At 37.3% G+C, this 22,172-nt stretch overlaps 2 protein-coding genes across 6 annotated transcripts in view; one reads left to right on the forward strand and one right to left on the reverse strand.

Moving 5' to 3' along the window:
• Positions 1 to 12,912, reverse strand: part of LOC145980709 (beta-galactosidase-1-like protein 2) — an 83,070-nt gene extending 70,158 nt beyond the window's left edge. For 2 of the 4 annotated variants that reach the window (XM_083113773.1, XM_083113772.1), the window contains exon 1: positions 12,358 to 12,576. The gene's annotated coding sequence lies outside the window, so the exon portion shown is untranslated. Of the gene's footprint in view, positions 1 to 12,357; positions 12,577 to 12,895 lie in introns of those variants that run through there. The other 2 variants (XM_083113775.1, XM_083113774.1) reach the window with 2 other exon arrangements.
• A 449-nt stretch (positions 12,913 to 13,361) lies between these two features.
• LOC145980623 (uncharacterized) overlaps positions 13,362 to 22,172 on the forward strand; it is a 53,949-nt gene continuing 45,138 nt past the window's right edge. For both annotated transcript variants that reach the window (XM_083113660.1, XM_083113661.1), the window contains exons 1-2: positions 13,362 to 14,003; positions 21,009 to 21,123. In XM_083113660.1, coding sequence (XP_082969786.1) covers positions 13,807 to 14,003; positions 21,009 to 21,123 — 312 coding nt within the window. In that variant the 5' untranslated portion in view covers positions 13,362 to 13,806. The remainder of the gene's footprint in view (positions 14,004 to 21,008; positions 21,124 to 22,172) is intronic.

Raw genomic sequence — 22,172 nt, forward strand, 5'->3', positions numbered from 1 at the left:
GGTTTGAACTTTCATAAAAAAAAAATCTTTTGTAACTCTCTTTGATTGTTAATCATTTATAACATTTAATAATTGAAGTAATAACAATAATAATGGTAAAAATTTGTATGTACGAGGCTAGTCTAATAATTGAAGGTGTCGATTAGAATTGTAATAGTTATCACGTTATTATCTCTCATAAATGTCCATCTAATAATTTTTTGGAGGAGGGGGCTATTGTAACCGATCTTGACGCACCCCTTATAAAAGTTGACCCGCCCTCGCTGGGGAAAAAGGGCGGCAAGAGAAGTTAACGTCTTTTCTGGGGAACGGTTGATGTGCGTTGCAGAGAAGACAGTCTGGGTTAAGCATTCATACGGTTAGGATCCGTGTTACGTTGGTTATTGGTTTCGCGAGCTGTGAAAAACTGTGAATGAACTAATTGCCATGATCTCAGCCGGAAAGAGAGATAGTGTCTACAGGACAAACTGTAAGTGAACTAACGGTCATGATCTCTGCCGGAAAGAGAGATAGTGTCTATAGAATAAACTGTGAATTAACTAACGGTCTGTGCAGTATCTCTACCAGAACCTGAGAAAAGGTTTCTAAAGAAGAGAGGCTACATGTTTATTATGAACCAACGACAGGAGGATTAGAAGATTGAAGATGTCCAACTCGGTATCAGCAAGATTTGTGTTTTCCCCCCAACTCCCCCTAAGTGTTCACCATTAGTGTTTTTCAGCGTGTTTATCACCAAGTGAATTGAATACCTAAGTAGTTACATTGAAGACGTAAGTACTCAGTGAAGTAACCACTAAGTTTGGTCTAATATCTCAACAAATTCACACCAGAAGCTGACTAATCTGTATTCCGGAATCGTTTGTAAACCGCAGAAGTCAGGTGCCTGGGCCTTTAATAAATATTAATACAGTATTTTTGTGTATAAATACTTAGATACTTAAATATAAACATTCACTGCTGGTCTCCTTTTGTGTTATTGACGTTGTTCAACGGCAGAATAAAAAACTGCATTAATGAAGCCAAAGAAAAAACGTTATAATTTTACTACACTTTGCTGCCATTTTGACTAATTGCGAAGATGAGGATGTATTGTGGTTAGATAAGATGGATGAAGAGACAATCGCAAATATATAGGGATGACAACACAAGCCCCACGTAAGATTATACTGGCTGTGAGTCCAGATGCCAGGGCCTCGCTAGTTTGCCAAATGCAGTTCAGGTTGTATTAATAAAACAGGTCTAATTCTCTTGTTAAATAAAGCTTCAGTTTTCAACTTAACTGGTTTCTTGGTCGCGGTTTTTCATTTTTTTTCTTAATTGCTAATTTCCGTTACCTAAGTAGGGGTCAAATAAATAAAGGTTAAGAAAAACTAAAAAAATGTCAAGAATTTTGGATTTGTTACTTTGGTAGGTACTCTGTTATTGCCACGTGGAAGACCCGGGTTTGATCCCGGGGTGGGTGATGTATGGTCGGAATTCTTCCGGCCTTGTCCCCACATAAAAAAGCAGCTCTAGGGCTCACCTAGCCTTAAATTAATGGATGCTTGGGTGCAACCCTAAGGGCTTAAGGTGGCCAAAGCATGGTGCTGATCACATCACCTCTAATATGTACGAGAATGTGTGTGGGCCCTACACCCAAATCCCCTAAATGTCCCTTCATGGCAAGGTGCTATATGCATGGGGAACTTTAGCTTTAACTTTGCCCTGTTATTGAACTAAAAACTATCCAAGATGAAACTTCTGGAACCATTTCAAATTATGATAATTGCTGAATATTTGATTGTCATTCCAGATCACAGTGAGACAGTAGTTTTATTACCATCAGCACAACGTTCTGACGAGAGAAATTATTTTTTTCATAAAGTTTGTGAAAAGTTTGGTACTCGTCCCTATAGATCTCAAATAGTTTGACTGTCTAGTCTCTTATAAATATATGTTGACTATAGGCCTACCTGAAATTTTGAGAAAAATTGGCTCCTCTTAGAAGTAGCAGTTAGTGGCAGCAGTGGTGATACGGTCCAGGTATTATGATATGGCTACAAGCATAGGCGTAGCTACGGGGTGTGCCGGGTGTGCCTAGGCACACCCTAATGGGCTGCTTTATCAAAGAGAATTAAAGACAGATATTTCAATAAGAGAGAAAATGAGAGGCAGTTTGTAAGGAGTTGAAAATGTCATTGCTTGGTACGAACGTGTGCATTATCGCTGATGAAACGGGTGTCTATAGATTTTCGATTTTTTGATGTCATTGGAGAAAGAAGATATTTACTGTATTCTACTCTGTACTGCAGCGCTTTTCTTCTATACCTGTCACAAGCTGCACTTGTGAGAGAGCTTTCTCCAAACTTACCCAAGTTAAAACTAAATTAAGAGCAACTCAGAAGCAGGATAGATTTGAAGCCCTGCTCTTGTTATTTGTGGAACAGGAAAAAGCTTTGTCTGTTGATGTAAATGAAGTTATTGATGAGTTTAAGAACATTGTACCCTTTGACAGACGTCTCTTGTTAAAGATGACGTGTATTTTGATGTATTTGTTTGTAACATTTATGAACATTTTGTGTGTGTGTAATTTTTATGCAAGTTGATTTTTTTCTACTACATATATTCAGAAATTTTTAACACTGTCATTTAGTGAATTTATATTCCTTTACAAACATCAGTGCAGTTCAAGAACTAAGTGATTGTGTTTCAAATTATGCTATTAAAAAGGTACAAGACCTCATTTTTTTTCTTTGTGTTCTAGCTACGCCTATGGCTACAAGGTATGGTCTTCACGGCCAGAAGAAGATAAATAATAAGCAGATGTATTCTGTGTAATTCTTTCTGTATCATGGTTTCAATGTACTTGAATGTTTCGGACATAACGTCCAGTTTATATTAAATATGTTAATTGTTCACCGTCTGGTTTTTATCTTGTGCAACATATATTAATCCACATTACCATATCCTTCACTCCGAACCTATCAATTTGGTGCTGCGGACAGTGAACAGATGATTAACAGTGAATAGAGGATTTGAAGGATTCTAATTTTATCGTCAGGATGACTTTATCGGCACGGGATACTGACAAGTTAGATTTCATGTAGCAAATCAACAAGATGGTGGTCTTACATGTAATGTTTAAGTTTGCTAATTTTCTACATGCAAGTTTCAGTTACACATTGTAACTTTCATACATGCCAGTGATTTCTATCAGTTAATGTAATTTGAAGTTTCGATAACATGGCTCTCAACATTACATTCAGCGAATTTTCTGAAGAAAATGAAGATATCGAGAGTTATTTCATGTGTTTTGATCAACTCTGTCTCGCCCAGAATGTGGCAAATGAAAGAAAAGCAGCAGTTCTATTAGCAGTCATTGGTCCTAAGGCTTTCCAAGTACTTCGCAATATTACGGCTCCTGAAATGCCATGTAATCTAACATATGCTGTCATTCACGACAAAATGGTTCAGCACTTCAGACCCAAAAAAAGCAAGTTTACAGAGAGGTTCAAGTTTCGAAAAGGAGAATCAGTTACTCGATTCGTAGTGAGAATCAAACAACAAGCAGCCAAATGTGTGTATGAGCAGTATTTAGATGAGGCACTTGTTGAACAATTCATCGTTGGTATACTTTCAGATTCTGCTCGGAAAAGATTATTGTCCGAAAGTGATCTTTCCTTTGTAAAATGTCAAGAGATTGCATTGCATTGTGAGTTATTAGAGCGAGAAGTTAAATTATTCTCGAATAAGTACAATACAGATTCTGTGACTTTTGCCACCAACTCAAGAAAAACGTCTCTTGGAACTGGGACGATAACTGTCAACACGAGTTCGACAGCATCATGGCGGAACTTCGAGAGGTAAATCCTATTGTGCCTTTCGACCCAACAAAGCCAGTTGTACTTATCACTGATGGCTCTCCTTTCGGCTGTGGCACGCAATTGTGTCATCAAGTTGATAGCAGTCTACAGACCATCGCCTGCTCTTCTACCACCTTCAGTGAGACGGAGCGGAGATACTCCCAGGTAGAAAGAGAAAGCTCTAGCCATAGTTCACGGTATCAAGTGATTTCACAAATTTTTACTCGGATCCAAGTTCGAGATTGTTACAGACGAACGTGCTGTAAAGTTTATATTTTCTCCGGATCGAGCCATTTCAAAACATTCATCCAATAGATTGATGAGATGGGCTCTACTTTTATCTTCATACCAATATAATATAATTCATTCCAGCAAGGTAGAAGTAGCTGACATGCTAAGCAGGTTGCCTACGCAAACACGTGACACAATACCAGCTGGAGAAGAAGAACTTCATGCATATTTTGGGTCCATTGAAGACGCTGTAGCTCCTCTTTCACGTGACTCCATACAGAACGCTACTTCAGAAGACCCACTGCTCTCATTAGTTGTCTCCTGTGTAGTAAATGGTTGGCCAGATCAACTCGACACGTCCGCCGAACGGAAGAAGCTTGCACCTTTCTTCGAAAGAAGAGCTCACCTTACGTACGAGCAGGGAACGCTCATGTGGTCGGGTAGACTTATCATTTCCACAGTTAAACGGAATGAAGTTCTTAGAGTTTTACACGATGGACACATAGGTTCAACTCGTATGAAAGAGTTGTGTCTATCCAGATTTTGGTGGCCAGGCATGTCAGCAGAGCTTACGGATTTTGTAGCGAGCTGCAATACATGCCGAGCAAACGCTCCTAAGGTACGAAACGGACCCGATTCTTCATGGCCTCTCGCTTCGTACGTGAACGATGCCAAGCGGTTTCAATTTCTTCTCCTCTCTTCCTTTTCATCAATAGAAGAAGAAGGCAAGTTAAGCTACCTTGATATATTGATGAAAAGGAAGAGAGGAGAAGAAATTGAAACCGCTTGGCATCAGAAGAAGTGTGCAGCAGGGCTATTCTGCCACAAAAGAAGTGATGTAAGTGAGGTGACAAAAAGAAATTTCATAAAGAATATGGAGGACAGAATAATGAAGATATGCACGAAGGAATGTGAAAAAGAAGGCAAAATAAATAGCCTATGGAAACAGCTGGAAAGGAATGGCTATGAGAAGCAGGATAGACTGGACATAAACAGAAGAAGGAAGAAAAGAGGAAGGGGAGAATTGGAAGAGAAAGAAAAAGAGAGAAGGTTTGGAATAAGGAGTATGGGGAAGACCACAGAAAAGATATGCAAAGTGCTTAGGAAAGCGGGCATTAAAACATACAGGAAGGGAGGGAGAAGCATCTTAGGAATAGCGAAGAATGCAAACAAGAAAAAGGAAAACAGAGAAGAGGAAGAGGAAGGGATTATCTACAAAGTAAAATGTAAAGAATGTCAGAGTGTGTACATAGGAGAAACGAAAAAGAGACTGAAAGATAGGTTGTAACAAAATAGGGATGATGTACGACTTAAGAGAGAGAGAAATATGATATTTAAACACACGAGAGAAACAGGACATGGCATAGAGTGGGATGAGGCTAAGCAGATAGGAAGGAAGAAGAGAATGCTAGTGAGAAAATGGAAGGAAGCCAAGGAAATAGAGAAGAAAGGTGAAGAAGACACAATGAACTGGAATGGGGGACTGAAGTTAAACAAAGAATGGAAGAAAGTGTTAGAAAGAGTGGAAAGGACAAGAGAGAAAGAGGAGAGGAGAAGGAAGAAAATGAAGGAAAAAGAGCATGAGATATAAAACCCAATCCACATTCTATATGGAAGTATATATTTTTAGCCTTTTAGGTGAAAGTACAGTTCATTAGTGAAAGCCACCTGCTAGAAAGTTCCAAAACAACTTTCTAATAGTCTGGAGGGAGTAATGTTTTGTGTATACATAATGCCCTGTTATTGGTATCTTGTTACTTTTGTACTTGATACAGAGTCTGATGAAGTCCTTGCTAGAAGGTTGAAAAGTTACGTTTAGTTTATGTTTTTAATAAAATAAATTACTGCCTTGGTCAGCATATTTATATATTTTCATAATCATGGAAACAAGGCTTAATGGTGTTATAATCCCAGTTGTTGTTATTCGTCGTATTGGGGATAGCATCCTCTACGATATCATGCTAGAAGATGGAATCAAACGAGTGGTACATCCCAGATGTAGATGACGACGACTTCAACGTTACAATACCAAATAGAAATTCACCCAACACCGGTGGAAGAGTACCAAAACCTACCCCAGGCAGAGCCGGATACCCAGGACCAGGTCTTAGCACACCTCACTCATCTCCAAGAAGGTCTACCAGGATTCGCTGCCCGCCAGATCGATACGGTCATCAGCATACCTGATTTTTTTTTAATGGGACACTTGGAGGGATGATACGGTCCAGGTATTATGATATGGCTACAAGGTATGGTCTTCACGGCCAGATGAAGATAAATAATAAGCAGATGTATTCTGTGTAATTCTTTCTGTATCATGGTTTCAATGTACTTGAATGTTTCGGACATAACGTCCAGTTTATATTAAATATGAGTCATTCCATGCCAAATCAACACAGATATGTGCAATTTTTAACCTGACCATCTCCGATTTTCATGAAATTTGGGGAGTTGAAACTATACATAGAACTTAGTAACTATGAAAATTTTTAGTTTCGTGCATCCTGTAATTGTTAAATTATTCAAGGTCAAAGTCTGCAGAAATTGCCTTTTTTGAGCCCGCTTAGCTATACTAAATCTGCTGTAACTCCGCCACTATTTTGCCTAGGAAGCTCAAATAAAGCTTATTGTACAGGGAATTGAATAAGCTTTCCAGTGATATATAACAAACCTACCTTTGGATAAAAATATAATTTTGTCACGTGACCTTGACTTTTGACCTTGAATATCTCAAAACATGTCATCACCAAAAATTGTGAAAAAAATATATTTGGTCTCTCATACCATATTCTAAAACATACCAAAAAATCATTCTGGGACTGCAATGGGATCAGAAGATACAATATAATATGTGTAACTATGTGACTGATAAAAGCCCCATTACATGAACTATGAAGAGTCAAATGTCCCTTAACACCCCCTACAAAATGTGAAGGAGTTATCCTGGGTATAATTGGTCATGAAAGAAATAGGTTAGGCACGGGTAGATCCCTAGCCATGTGTGTCAAGCGCAGATCCGGGATATTGTTGACCGCCATATTGAATTCAACGCAAAAATTTCAAATGAAAGGGGTTATGTGATATATCAAATCAGGCTAGAATTTCACGAGAAATGAAGTGACGAAGGATTTTCCAACATATATTTAACCAGCAAAAAATTATTACTGCATGCTTGTAACCATTTTCTCCTTTTCGAGGTGTTAAAAACAAAGCATTGGAATTCTCCTGACGTGTTAGGAACTCATCGAGATCACGCTGACATCTTGGGAGAGAAAGAAGTATACGCACCATTGCATATGATTTTAATCAGCTACATTCACCAAATAGTTGAATAGTGAAGAATATTGGGAAAAGTATCTCAAACAATTACGACACTTCCTTTGGAATGAAAAATTCTTCAGTGACGAGGCAAATTTTTATGTTCACGGTGAAGTTAATAAAAATAATATGCAATACCTGTGATTTGCTCAGTCGAATGGTTGTTGCTGGTAAGCTAATTATGTGGTATAATGTATGGCGAACGGAAATGGTTGGTAAATATTCAACAACGTAACCTTAAATGGTGAAGGCTTCTTGGATTTGTTAAGTGAACAGGTTTTTTCACCCTTGCTTACGGGATATGGCACTTTTCGAGAGTTTTGAAACAGGACAGAGTGTGACCACACTATGTAGACATTTTCGCAATTTCTTCATGGTAATTTTCTAGGTAGATTGATGGGCACACGGGGATCTATTAAAAGGCCTGCACATTCCCCAGATCTAACATCTTAGGAGGACTTTTACCTTCAGAAACATTTTAAGAGAATGGTGCATGCACTAAAAGTCCCTGATATTGACCATCTGAGAGAAGGCATAGTTGCTGCTAGCGATGTTGTTGCACATGCTACATTACCAAATGTTCTATGCGAGAGTGAGAGACGTCAACAAGTGTGCTCACAGGAACATTGACAACATTATAATGTGCATATATCGTAAGTGAAATATATGTGTATAAATTTTTGCTGGTTAAATATATGTTGGAAAATCCTTCGTCACTTCATTTCTCGTGAAATTCTAGCCTGATTTGATATATCACATAACCCCTTTCATTTGAAATTTTTGCGTTGAATTCAATATGGCGGTCAACAATATCCCGGATCTGCGCTTGACACACATGGCTAGGGATCTACCCGTGCCTAACCTATTTCTTTCATGACCAATTATACCCAGGATAACTCCTTCACATTTTGTAGGGGGTGTTAAGGGACATTTGACTCTTCATAGTTCATGTAATGGGGCTTTTATCAGTCACATAGTTACACATATTATTTTGTATCTTCTGATCCCATTGCAGTCCCAGAATGATTTTTTGGTATGTTTTAGAGTATGGTATGAGGGACCAAATATATTTTTTTCACAATTTTTGGTGATGACATGTTTTGAGATATTCAAGGTCAAAAGTCAAGGTCACGTGACAAAATTATATTTTTATCCAAAGGTAGGCTTGTTATGTATCACTGGAAAGCTTATTCAATTCCCTGTACAATAAGCTTTATTTGAGCTTCCTAGGCGAAATAGGGGCGGAGTTACAGCAGATTTAGTATAGCTAAGCGGGCTCAAAAAGGGCAATTTATGCTAACTTTGACGTTGTATAATTTAACAATTACAAGATGCACGAAACTAAAAATTTTCATAGTTACTAAGTTCCATGCATAGTTTCAATTCCCCAAATTTCATGAAAATCGGAGATGGTCAGGTCAAAGGCTGTGTTGATTTCGCATGGAATGACTCTAATGTCATATAAAATATATATATATGTTTATATTGAGCAACGTATATTAATCCACATTACCATATCCTTCACTCCGAACCTATCAGGTGGCTCAGTCGGTAACACATTTGACTACCATGCTAAAGGTCCCGGGTGTGATCCCCGGCCGGTTCAAATCCGGGAACTTTTCTAATGTTGGAAGCAGCTCTCGGCATCCACCCAGCATCAAATGACATGGGTACCTGGGGAAAACCCTGGGGGGTAAAGGCAGTTAGGGGCATGATGCTGATCACATCACCCCCACTCAAGAACGTGTGGTGTTACCCCCACATCCCCTATACGTGTTCATGGCATGGTGCTAAGCACAGGGGAGCACTTTACTCTTTTTTTTTTATTAGAAGTAGCAGTTAAAACAAGTAGTAAGACGTGCATAGTTTAGTATGATTACCAGTTTGGAAATTTTACGTTCAAGAATTCATTAAGAAATATTTTTTTCTAAACTGAAAAGTGTCAATTTTAAATTACTTTCTAGAAATATGTATTATGTATTGTGAATGATTTCTGTCCTACATTTTGGCGCATTATGTCGTACTTTTCCCTTGTAGCGATCTGGCAACCCTACTCGCACCCCACACACACGAATTAGCAGCACTGTGTATCCAAGACGACAGTAAACGAATGGCTGCTGACAAACAAATAATCATATAGGTAAAATTCACATTAAGTAATCACTAAGTTTTGAAGTATGTGTTAACAGACACAATTAGAAATCGAACCATACAAAATATGTAGGGTGACCCGACGTCCTCTTTTATCCAGACATGTCCTCCTTTTTAGGTGTTTGTCCGATGTCCGTGCAAATTTTTTAAAAATCTGTAAACGTCCTCCTTTTTTGGAAAAATTATAGCATCGACCATAGCAAATGTGCTGCATATACAATGCTTTCACGCATAACGATCTTCATTTAAGACACATTACTTAGGGTGCATTAAATATTGAAAGCAATTCTTGCCTAGCATCTGGGAGATGAACATGATCACTTTCCTGACTGAGGCATTATTATTATTTTAACTAATTGCTTCACTTTCTGAGACCTTTTCGATTGACTCATTTGGTTTATTTTATTTTGCTTTTCTGCCACTTTTGGCTAATCATGAAGATGAGGATGAGCAACGATATGATGATTTTGATGAAGGGACACCAAGAACATCCATGCCCAGGCCGGTATTTGAACCTGGAACCCTGGCTTCCTGCAGTAACGGTTCCGATTGTTTTATGATTTCTCCTAGCACAAAGACTAATTATCGTAGAATTTTGGAAATCATTGTCACACGAAATTTGAACCTTCCTTAAAGTAATGAGCGCTGTTTGTGCTCGAAAAAAGTTATTTAAGTTGAAACAATCAACTTGAAAATTACCTTACGCACTTCTCATGGAGAAGATATTCTCAGTCGACAAGCGACATTAACTATCGTAGAAGCGTGGGAATGAATGAAGAAGTAAATCTGAACCTTAGTAGAATGCATTTAGGGACTTTATTTTAATGCTAAGGGAACCAAACCTAACCTGCCTAATCTAGGATATAAAAAAAGTAAAAAAAAAATAAAAAAAAAATAATCTAGGATATATTGATCAAAATATTAAGTGATCGCTAAAACTCCGCAGTATGTGTTAACAGACATAAATCGAAATCGAACCATGTAAAAATTGCATTTATAGCATGATGAAATCGCAATAAAACAAAAGGAACTTTGGCCATTTTCTTAGTTATGATTGTGAAGTGTTAAAGAATAGATTAGGAGTTTGCTTTTGTTGCTTAAAAGTAAGAGAAAATTACTGAAAAAAGGCCATCCGAGCAGTGTCTGTGAGCAAAGTGTTGCCATTGTTTATATTCATTAAATTATGAGTAATGGCAAATGTGTTGCCATTTCTTGAAGACCTCTTTTTGATGACTTTGTGTTCCTTTCTTGCCATGCTCTGTCCTCTTTTTTGAATATATGTATCTGGTCACTCTAAAAATATGCATGTGTACCATGATAAATTCGGAATTAAACAAACGGAACTTGAGCCCTTCGAACTCTGTAAATATAACTTAGTTTCTCAACATTATATTTACTTTAGTTTTGGTTAAGCAGGCAAGACCAAGGTTGTGCTTCATATATATATCGTCGCGATTAGTCAAAGTCAGTACAAAAGCAAAGTAAAATAACCAATTATTTTATTTATAAAAGTTTTGAAACTTAAGGTCTCAGGGGATATTTGTACATGTACAATTAGCAAATGTTCAATTTATGAAAACTCAGAATAAAACAAAACGTTCCAAAATTGCTAATATTCTTGCGAGTACACAGATGAATAAAACAGCACTGAGATATCTTTTTCTGACACACTGAAGTCAAAGACAATTACTCAATTAGCAATAATAGAATTTAAAGTCTATACTATTATTATCAAGACACATTGTTAAGTTATCACACAATTTTTAAAAACTAGGGTAAAAGTTTGGTATATCGGAGACATATTTCTACGGAGCGATTTTACAATACCGGAAATTTCTCCATTTTGTTTGAAATTCGGCATACTCACTAATTTTGCCCCCTTAATCACGAATCTGCAGTTAAAATTTGGCGCTCACACGTGGAAATAGCAAAATAATCGAAATTAAGTTCTTATTTCTACACCCTCGATTTCCAAATTTCCCAGAGATTCCGGGAACCTGCCCCTGGGGTAATTGACCTACCGCCCCCAACCGCTAACGCGGCATCGCCTCTGCTCCGTTCCAGCTTTCTCTATAGAGTCCCTGTTAAAGGCATGTTAGAAATTGGCCGGATTCACCTGCCCCCAAATAAGTGCCAAATTTATACGTGAGCGCCAAATTGGATAAATTCCCTGTATTGTTAAATTATACCGAAACTACATACGGAAATGAGTTTCTCTAAAGTTTCTAACATTCGTCGCGGTATTTTCTTTCATCGTGGAATCTATTTGACCGGGAAATCATGTATTTTGCAAGAGAAATATCTCACCGAAGCACAATTGCCATTGCTTTCCCGACGTGAAGCGGATGTGATGACGTAAGCCCCTGTAAGTGTTTCCAACCCCTTTTTTCTTAACTATGCTTGCCTAACCTAAACAAACCTAACCTTATCGGAAATTGTTTGTGGGGCTATCCATCAGCTACCAGTGCATATGTACAATTTGCACACATGACGAACACGATAGTAGGTATTTTTCGGTGAAGAAGGTTGGAAACATTGCATATCCACTACGGTAGTCAACTTCAGCCGCCATATTGTGTGTTTCGAAAGCGAAGAAATGAATCAAATGAAGTACTCTGTATGTGAAAATTTGTGTTTCTTTTCTTGTAAAAAGCATCATGGCACTTTGAACTATATTCCGCAATACACAATTGGGAAGTACGAACCATGCAAAACACAAAATATCCGATTTAAATGTGTCTCCGATATACCGAACATTTACCAAAACTAGGGACAAGCCTAGTTTGACAACCTACGGGATTAAATCTTAACACACCTAACATTTCAAAACACACAGGTTGCCAATGTACTTTTCGCAATTCACAAGTCACTATTTTCATTAAACAGCACGTACACACAAATCATTAATTAGTGGCGCCTTCATCGGGAACCAACTGAACTACTTGAGGTTGGAAATTCAAATTTAGATTGCTCTAATAATTTCAATCTGCCGGACTTTCTTCCGGTGGCGCTACAGAAAACATGAAAATGAGCAACGTCTACAAAAGGAAGAGATTTTACTAGTTGTCCAGTGTTGCAAATAGAAGTCGTACATTGAAAGATTTTATTGAAACAATATCTAATCTGTCTAACGTAACAATAACTTATTTGATACATGTATATAGCGAATAATAATAATATTAGTGTTAGGTAACATAAATTATGTCATAACTATGTTGCTGCTTTTTGTTGCCTAAGGCTGGACAAATAGTATGATACTCAGGCGTTTACAAAAGTTGAGTTGTTAACAGATGTGACGCTCGAATATCTCAATGCTTAATTGCTTATGAACCCAACTCTTCATGGGTGTTGACCTGTACGAATCGCACTGCCATCTATGTTGTCGTTTCTTGGGTCGTTTTTCACACTACGAACAAACAACAAAGGTCAGCAAAACACTAATAATACAAATCCACCCTTTGTAAGGACATACGATATAAGAAAGGATTAACTAGAATGATGAAGATGGAAGATAAGATAAGCATGTCTATGGATAAGGAGTTCAATGAAAATGGATCCACCTATCTTTGAACTTGACGGTACATAATACCATTACTTTGTAATTTATACAGTGTAAATGTGTAACATTATTTCTCTTCTCTGCCTATGAGAATCAATTCTTACGAGAAGGAATTAACCAGAGACCTAAAATATGATGAGTTAAAACCAATCGGTCAGAGCTTATTTATTTATTTATTTTCATAAAAGTTCGGTGAACATAAATTGCGTTTGTGGTGCCCCTTCCAATGTCATTGCTCAATCTTATTTTGTTTTCTTGAAGTATGTATCACAAGGAATCAATAAAACTATCAAGAGTTTAGTTTCGCACCAAATATCAGTGGTCTTTATTTTTCTTTCGTGATTTTTGATTCACAATTTCATTTGTTAAATATTCAGTATTGGTAGTATGAGAAATTAGTGGTGTACTTTACTGCACAAAGTAATGCAGCCAATTACTTACGTGAGAAAGTAATTTCAAATAGTTTACCGTTACCTCTAACCATCGAATTGTAGTGTAGAATTCGACTCCAGAAACTGAAATGAGAGTACGTGATAAAAATACCACCTCAAATTGTGTTGTAGATTGGGAGACAAAACAATGAACAAGGAGTTTCAAATTGCAAAGATGGATACTGTACCTTGCTGCCAGGTGTAAACGATCGTACATGTGTTGTATATTGTATTGTAAGGACTGTGGAATTGTAGAATACTCGTGGTGTTAACAATGTCAAGCTTATTTGGTCGAAGGTTTGAATCCTTCAGGGAACTGAAGGATTCTCTTGACAAATACATGAAAGATACAAACACTACTTTTAAAGTAAGGACTTCATCAAAATTACCAAAAGCAAAGTCCAAGCGTCAGATAGAAGCAAGTCTAATGTATTCCAATATAAGATTCCAGTGCTCATATTTTGGACTACAGTAAGTATACTTTCTAGTATGTGCCTAATTCTGAATGGATACTGTACCTTGTAATTCTGAATGTAACACGCCAAAAATATGTAACACAAGTGGGCTCTAAATTCGTTGGTTGATGCAATCATGGGTTCACTATTAATAACTGCACCATCCCAGACTGGTTTGGGCCCAAGTTCCTTTTGTTTTATTGGCGATTTCATCATGGTACGAATGCCATTATGGTAACAGTATGGTATAGTGAAAACACATTTCACTCGTTTATTTCCTAATTATTTACATTTGTACCTAACTGTTATGCATAGCAGAACATTTTTGAACATGGGATTTTCCTTTTTTCACTGAAAAAGCGTAATTTTTCACATTGCAAGTTCGTTTCTAATTCACTTTCGTTACACACAATATGGCGGGCAAATCTTGACTCACGTTGTCTATCGTCATCTGATATTCAGTGTTTCCAAACTAATTAACTGAAAAAATGCTGCACAAACTATCCACAGAAGGTTTTTAAGCGAAAATCGATCCACAAACCATTCACGGAAGGTTAGGTTAGGCAAACATAGAAAATTAAAGGTAACGGAACGAGTTTACAATACCGGACCACTCTCCAATTTCTATGAAATTTCGCCTGCTGACTAATTGTGACCTCCTAATCACGAATCTGCATGTAATAATTGGCAGTCAAATATGGAAATCGAGAAAGAAACGAAATAAACTATGTTTTCTTAACATAACGTAACCTTACCATAAGAACAATAGCTCCATGGAAAACGCCATTTTCCCAACATGAAGAAATCAACAGGCAAGACAAGGTATAGTTCTCTTAGCTAAAAAATAATTTTTCTTTGATTTTATGCTAATGAAACCTAACCTAGCCTCGTAGGCATTCCTCGTCTGACGTCAGCGAGATGGTTGTGCGTAAAGGAAGACCATTAACAAATTGCGAAAGAAAGATGGTTCCGAATTGCTTTGTATGGACAATCACTGTGTTAAATTGCAAGGTTATTTTACAAGTTCTACACGTAAATGTACAATTTTAACAAGTGACCGCCAGATACGAACTACATATACATCATCAGGACACCGAAATTAGTAAGTAGGCGAAATTTTATAGAAATTGGAGAGTGGTCCGGTATTGTAAACTCATGCCAAGGTAACATTATAGTATAAGGGAAACAGATTTCTTCAAATTTACAGTAGAAAGTACTTACGGAATTCATTTTCTGTAGGGTTGTGGAAGTTTGTGAATGTAGTTTTGATCCATTTTAATGCGAAAACGTGTCATTTTCTGCAAAAATCTCTGTCTGATATGCAGTTTCTGCTGCAGCCATTTGCTTTCTGCATGAGAGTACAATGTTCCGTGTGTTAAGATGATGCAACCCCATAGTCAGTGTTTCAGCCTCGCCGTGTTTTCACTAGAACATGACTTGTCGAGTATTTTGAATTATTTTTTTTTAACTATGCTTGCCTAACCTTACGGAAAATGGTTTGTTGGGCTAACGTCAATGGTTTGTGAGGCTAACGTCAATGGTCTGCGATGTATTAACATAATTTTAAATCCAGGCATGAAAGTAGGTATTTTCCGGTGAACGAGGTTGCAACACTGCATAAATCGACAAAACACTCTCACAACGTGCCCTGAACCAGTACGCTATCGCCTGCCATAATGTGTTACAGAATCGAAATAACAAGTAACAGTAAGTACTCGGAAATGTAAGAAATAGACATTATCTTAGTTAGAAATGCATTATTTCACCTTAGGAAATGTTCCGCATTCCAAAATAGTACGTTAGCAATGTAAAAAAGTGCGAAATATATGATTTATAGGTGTCTCACCCATACTATAATAGTACCAAATTAAATTGGGAAAAGAAAATTTACAATACAACCTTCACTTATTAACCAAAAAATGCCCCACAAACTATTAATAGAGGGTTTTTAAGCGAACATTGACCCACAAACCATTCACGTAAGTTTAGGTATAGGCAAACATAGAAAATTAAATTGGAAAAAGAAAAATTCACAATGCAACCTTCACACGACATATTGCAAAACTACCGCGTGGTTGCTACACTAACAGGGGGTTACATAATTGAACTAATGGAACATTTGATTCACGTAGTCGACGGTAATGGTGCGAAGAGATATCGTGCATTGGAGATACATTTATGTCGAAAAATACATGATTTACCGGCCGAATAAGTTGAACGAAGGGAGAAAACGCTTCCATGAGCTTCCAAAAGTCTACAGAAACTCAGTTCCGTAAGTAGTTTCTCCTGTAAATTTGAAGAAATGTGTTTTCAATATACCATAGCTACTGTTACCACAATTTTTACATGGTTCAATTTCGATGTACGTCTGTTGACACATACTGCGAAGTTTTAGCAATTACTAAAGATTGTGTTCAATATATTCTTTCGTGGTTAGGTTTGGTTCTCTTAGCATTAAAATAAAGTCCCTAAATGCATTCTACTAAAGTTCCAATTTACTTCTATATTCATTCCCACGGTTCTACGATATTTACCATCTCTTGTCGAGAGTCCAAACAGTGCTCATTACTTTAAGGAAAGTTCAAATTTTGTGTGACAATGATTTCCAAAATTCTACGATAAATAGTATTTGTGTTAGGAGACATCATAAAACAATCGGAACCGTTACCGTATTTTCTTTCATCGTTGAATGTATTCGACCGGGAATTCATGTATTTCTGAAGAGAAATATGTATCCGATGCATCCTCTACGTGAACCGGATGTTGCATACGTTTGATGACGTAACCCCCTGTCAGTGTTTCCCACCACGCCGTGATTTTCTGATGTTGAATTCCACTACGAACCCTTTTTTTTTTTAAACTATTTACCTAACCTAACCTTGCCATGAATGGTTTTTGGGGCAATGCGTGAATGGTTTGTTAGGCATTTTTCGGTTACTACCGTGGGAAAATACTGAATTCCACAATGCTACGAACCCTTTTTTTTATAACTATGTTTACCTAACCTTACCGTGAATGGTTTTTGGGACTATGCGTGAATGGTTTGTGGGGCATTTTTCGGTTAAGAAGGTTGGAAACACTGAATTCCACAATGCTACTCAAGCTGTGCCCGCCATATTGCAGGTTACGGAAGGGAAAAGAGGAAGAACAAAAATTACTCTTAATGTAAAAAATTGAAATTATTTTCGTGAAAAAAGCAACATACCACCTTGAAGAATGTTTTGCAATGCAGAATAGGTAAGTATTAATGTTAAAAATGACAAAATATACTAGTAACAGGTGTTGTGCCCATAGGGAACTGGTAATAAAATTTGTGAAATATCTGGCATGACAGTTACTATAGAAACATTTTAGACAAATTTCAATCAAAAAACCTAGTGTGACATATTCTGCTATTTGTAGCATGAATGGTGGACTTCCTCAGAACTGTTGAAAATCTACCATATATTTTTCAATTCCAAATTATGCCAGATACCCCCACCCCTTACATTAGCAAGTACTGTAAATTAATGTGAAGGCTAGTTTCGAGAAAACGAACTTATACATTTGAAAATTGCAAAGTATTATTTTGTTTGGATAAATTAGCAGCTGAATATTATGTTGCGTGCTTAGCCATGCTCGTAAATCACTGTTGTCTGTATTCTGGTCAAAACCTTTTGTGTTAAAAAACCCTTTAATGGATAGTAGTTATCAAGGCTCGAAAAATACCGGTAGCCATGGCGACTAAAAGTTTCATCTTGGCGACTGTGATCTCTTGCTGTAATATTGCCGTTTTTTAAGTTTCAATGTACGAAACTTTGAAGATTGTAAGTTCAAATTGCAGTACAGCGTTAGCTAGCAACTGATTTTTTTTATCAACGTTGTGAACATTCCATAGAATTGGTAACAATGTCTTACTCTTCATCCCCAACCCCCCACTTCCCGCTTCCTCACATGATTTAGCGATGTTTTGAATAGGATGATGCTCAACTTCTTATAGATTGATTGATTTGCTTTATTTTACTTTGCTTTTTGTGCCACTTTTGGTGAATTTGTGAAGATGGTAATGAATTATGATATGATGAAATAGATGAACAAACACTTAGAAACATCCAAGCCCAGTCCAGGATTCGAAACCGGGACCCTAAGCGTCGTAGTGCGATGTGCAAACCACTCCACCGCAGGGGCTGGATCAGCTTCTTACAGTATCCACAATTGCTAGTAGGTGGTTTCCTGGCACCTGATATTCAGAGCTGGTGCCTAGCTCTGAAGATTTTTTGAGCACTGGTGGTAATATCTCTTTCCAAAAAAAAATATTTTCAAAAAGATTACCACTATATCTAAACATGATTTGTATAAGTTTTTTTCAAGAAATATTACTTAGTGCCGTCGCCATGTAATCAAGGGGTCCCGGGTTCGATACCTGGTGGAAGCACATGGTGGTTCGGATCCCACTTTTAAACTGTAGGTCCAGTCCCGGTTAGCTTTACTGTGCACAAAGTGCACTTAAAACACCAACTCAAACCAAGAAATATTAATATAACTATACATTGTAATATGTTTTTTTTTTATAAAAATGATTAACTTTTAGTTGTTAGTCTACAAATAAAAATACTTATGCCTCCCCCGATGGTGCAGTGGTAGCGTCGTCATCTTGTAATCAAGGGGTCCCAGGTTTGACACCCAGTGGAGGTACATGGTGGTTCGGATCCTACTCTAAGCTGTAGGTTCAGTCCCGATTAACCATACTGTGTTTAAAGCGGACTTGAAACAATTCAATTCAATGAAATAATACTTTTTCCCTGTGCCTGCTTCATTAAAATTACTTTAGATGAACATTAGTTATGCATATAAACAACTTTGCACTCACACCTCCCTCCCTATAGAACTAGACACACAAGAAATAGTCTTAAAAAAGTCCTGTTACACTTGCGACACTCATTTTGGTATAGTTGTGTTCCTGGACAAGAAGGTTAAAAAAATTTGCTAAGGATATCTTCTAAGGAAGTTTTTAAACCAAAGTGACAAGGAACATGTAATAGGGGCAACTTTCGAAATCGAAGCAACACGACAAGTTGCATGTTTCGCTCATAACAGTCTGTTTTTTTAATATCGTGCCTAATATCCTGTCACCTCCATCTGTTGGTAGCAAATGTTTGGTGAATCCTTGCGTGTAGACTAAAGAGACTCGTGTCACTTTGGTACGAGACACCCATTTCACTAGTTGTGTGTTGCTTCAGTCTAAAAACTCTGTAAGAGATCAACTCGATGCATCCTTTTGAACATATGATTTTTTATGTTTGTGAACTCGATGCATCCTTTTGTACATATGATTTTTTATGTTTGTGGCTGACTCATGGATGTTTGGTTTGAGTTGGTGTTTTAAGTCCACTTTATGCACAGTAAGGCTAATCGGGACTGGACCTACGGTTTAAAGTGGGATCCGAACCACTGTGCCATGTGCCTCCACCGGGTATCAAACCCGGGACCCCTTGATTACAAGGCAACAACGCTACCACTGCGCCATCGGGGAGGCTTGTGGGTTATTTTTTATGTATAAATTTACAATACCGAAAGTATCTCCGATTGCTTTCAAATTTGGTATACTCACTAATTTAGGCCTGGTAATCACGAATCTGCAGTTAACATTTGGCTGTCACGTCTACAAATTGCAAAATAACAGGCATAAATTACCGCTCTGATTGTCCGTTCACTACCATGGTAACCATGTTTGATGATGTGAACAAGAGACATGCGATTTTGATGCGAAGGTTGCTCAAGTGTTGTGCAATAAGTGATACCCATTGATTTGCATGTGAGAAAATGTTGTCTTGCGTAAAGAAGGAAAAAATGTTTGGCCCGCGAACCATTCACGGTAAGGTTAGGCAAGCATAGTTAAAATTCTGGGTCATCAAGAACATAGTTTTTAAATGCTAATCATTGCAGAAAATAGTTGATTTCTTCATAAATCAATGGTGTTTACTCCGTTCATGGATCCACTTATTTTGGCTTATTTTGCAATTTCTAGACGTGACCACCAAATTTGAACTGCAGATTCGTGATTACGCGGCCAAAATTAGTTAGTATGCCGAATTTGAAAGCAATTGGAGATACTTCCGGTATTGTAAATTCGCTCTGTGTTTATTAATTATTTTTCAGTAAATAGACCTACCATTGTCGTTTCTATAAAGTTTAATTTTTTTGTAGTAACACATAATAGCTTGAGTGCATATTATTCACCTGAGATAAACTAAATAATGTCTTTATTAAAAAGAAAAAACTGAGCGAATTTACAATACCTGAAGTATCTCCAATTTGTTTGAAATTTGGCATACTCACTAATTTTGGCCTTCTAATCACGAATCTGCAGTTGAAATTTGGCGGTCATGTCTAAAAATTGCAAAATAAGACAAAATATGTGGATCTGTGAACAGAGTAAACACCCTTGATTTATGAAGAAAAAACAGCTAGTTTTTACAATGATTAGCATTTCAAAACTATGTTTATGTTCACCCTTAATTTTTACTATGCTTGCCTAACCTAACCTTACCGTGAATGGTTCGTGGGGCAAACATTTTTTCCACCTTATGCAAGATGCCATTTTCCGTAACGAATAGCAAACTTCACTTGTTCACATCATCAAACATGGCTACCATAATAGTGTATCGACAATCATAGCGTTAATATGTGCATGTAATTTTGCAATTTCTGGAAGTGACCGCCAATTTTTAACTGCAGATTCTTGATTACGAGGCTGAAATTAGTGAGTATGTGTAATTATGTGCATTCACGGGGTATATAACCTTGGGCCACTTAATTACAAGATGACAACATTACCAGTATGCCGTCGGAAAGTCCTTTTTCCACAGCGAGATGTGAATTAATATCTCAATCTAAGGTGGTAGCAAGAAGTCCCACTCGTGCATTAACACATTATCATAACCTTTTGCGTTACGAAGTTCTTTCTCACTTGGTGCTAGTGGAACAGTATCTGTGCCCTGTCTGAAGTGACAGTAAATGAAGATATATTTTTATTTTCCAGCAGTTCAAGTGTGATCTGCCCGGCCTACCTTCTCTTCAAAGCCTCTTCTGATGGAATTAGCCTGGAATTGGTGAAATTTTGTGAAGCCCATAACCATCCAACAAGTGAAACAGTGGTGAGCTGTGTATACTGTAGATTTCTTAATGTTAACACTGTAATATGAAAACTATACATCGGCCCACAATAAAGTAATAAAGTGGGCTAGGATTTTCATGACACTTTGTAGTTTTTGCTGGGACTGTTTTGTCTGGGTGCGAAGATGTGTTCAATACTCACTATAACACTGATGACATTAATATCTCTTACAGCATGGAACTGTATACAGGGTGTACCAAAAGTCCCATTACCTGCCGTTGGTAACTGTTTGATATCGGGCCAACGTATTTCATCATTTTTACAGAAGAAACTACTTACGTAAATGAGTTTCTGTAGCATTTTCAAAGTTTGTCGAGGTAAAATGAAGGCAAATTTTCACCAAAAATAGTGTTGTTTCCTAAAAAATATTGCTTAAATTTGAGTTTATGGTGTTCATGCAATAATTAACACATATTATTGTGGCTAAAATGAAATTATATGTGTGAAATACATATTTTTATGGTTGACTTTTATTTTCCAAGGGGGGCCACGGCCCCCCCTTCCTGACGCCCATGTGTGTTAACTTTTTCAAGGTATAAGCCCCTGGGCTAAAGTGCTTCCGGTTCCAAAGATAAAAACTGAAATATGTATTGAAAAGTATTGATTTGGATTTATTTGCCTGCATCAGCTGTTTAGGTATCTGGCAGATGCAGAATGCTTTCCGTACAATCACTGCGTGTCAAATATTAATTTGCGGTTAAATTTTGCACAATGTTTAATTATTGTGTGTGCAATTTTTTAAAAAAATTGTGTTGCATAGGCCTAAGTAGAGAAGCTATTAGAAAGTGTTACAGTAAAACTTTGATTTTACATTTTTCCCCAATATACTTGAATCATCATGGTCCCAACACAACAAACTGTTGTATCCTGGAATGTCTGTCTGTGCAGTTATTAGTCTTTCAACTCAAAGGTGATGAGAAGGAAATTTCACAGGTAAATGTCCGATCACTGGGGTGAACATGGTGGATTAGGGGATACGCGCAGAACAAAAAGGGATGGCAGTGATCGGAAGAGGGTCAGATCATTGAA

This window comes from Lepisma saccharinum, chromosome 28, assembly GCF_977018435.1.
Source record: "Lepisma saccharinum chromosome 28, izLepSacc3.1, whole genome shotgun sequence".
In the NCBI taxonomy this organism is placed as follows: domain Eukaryota; kingdom Metazoa; phylum Arthropoda; class Insecta; order Zygentoma; family Lepismatidae; genus Lepisma; species Lepisma saccharinum.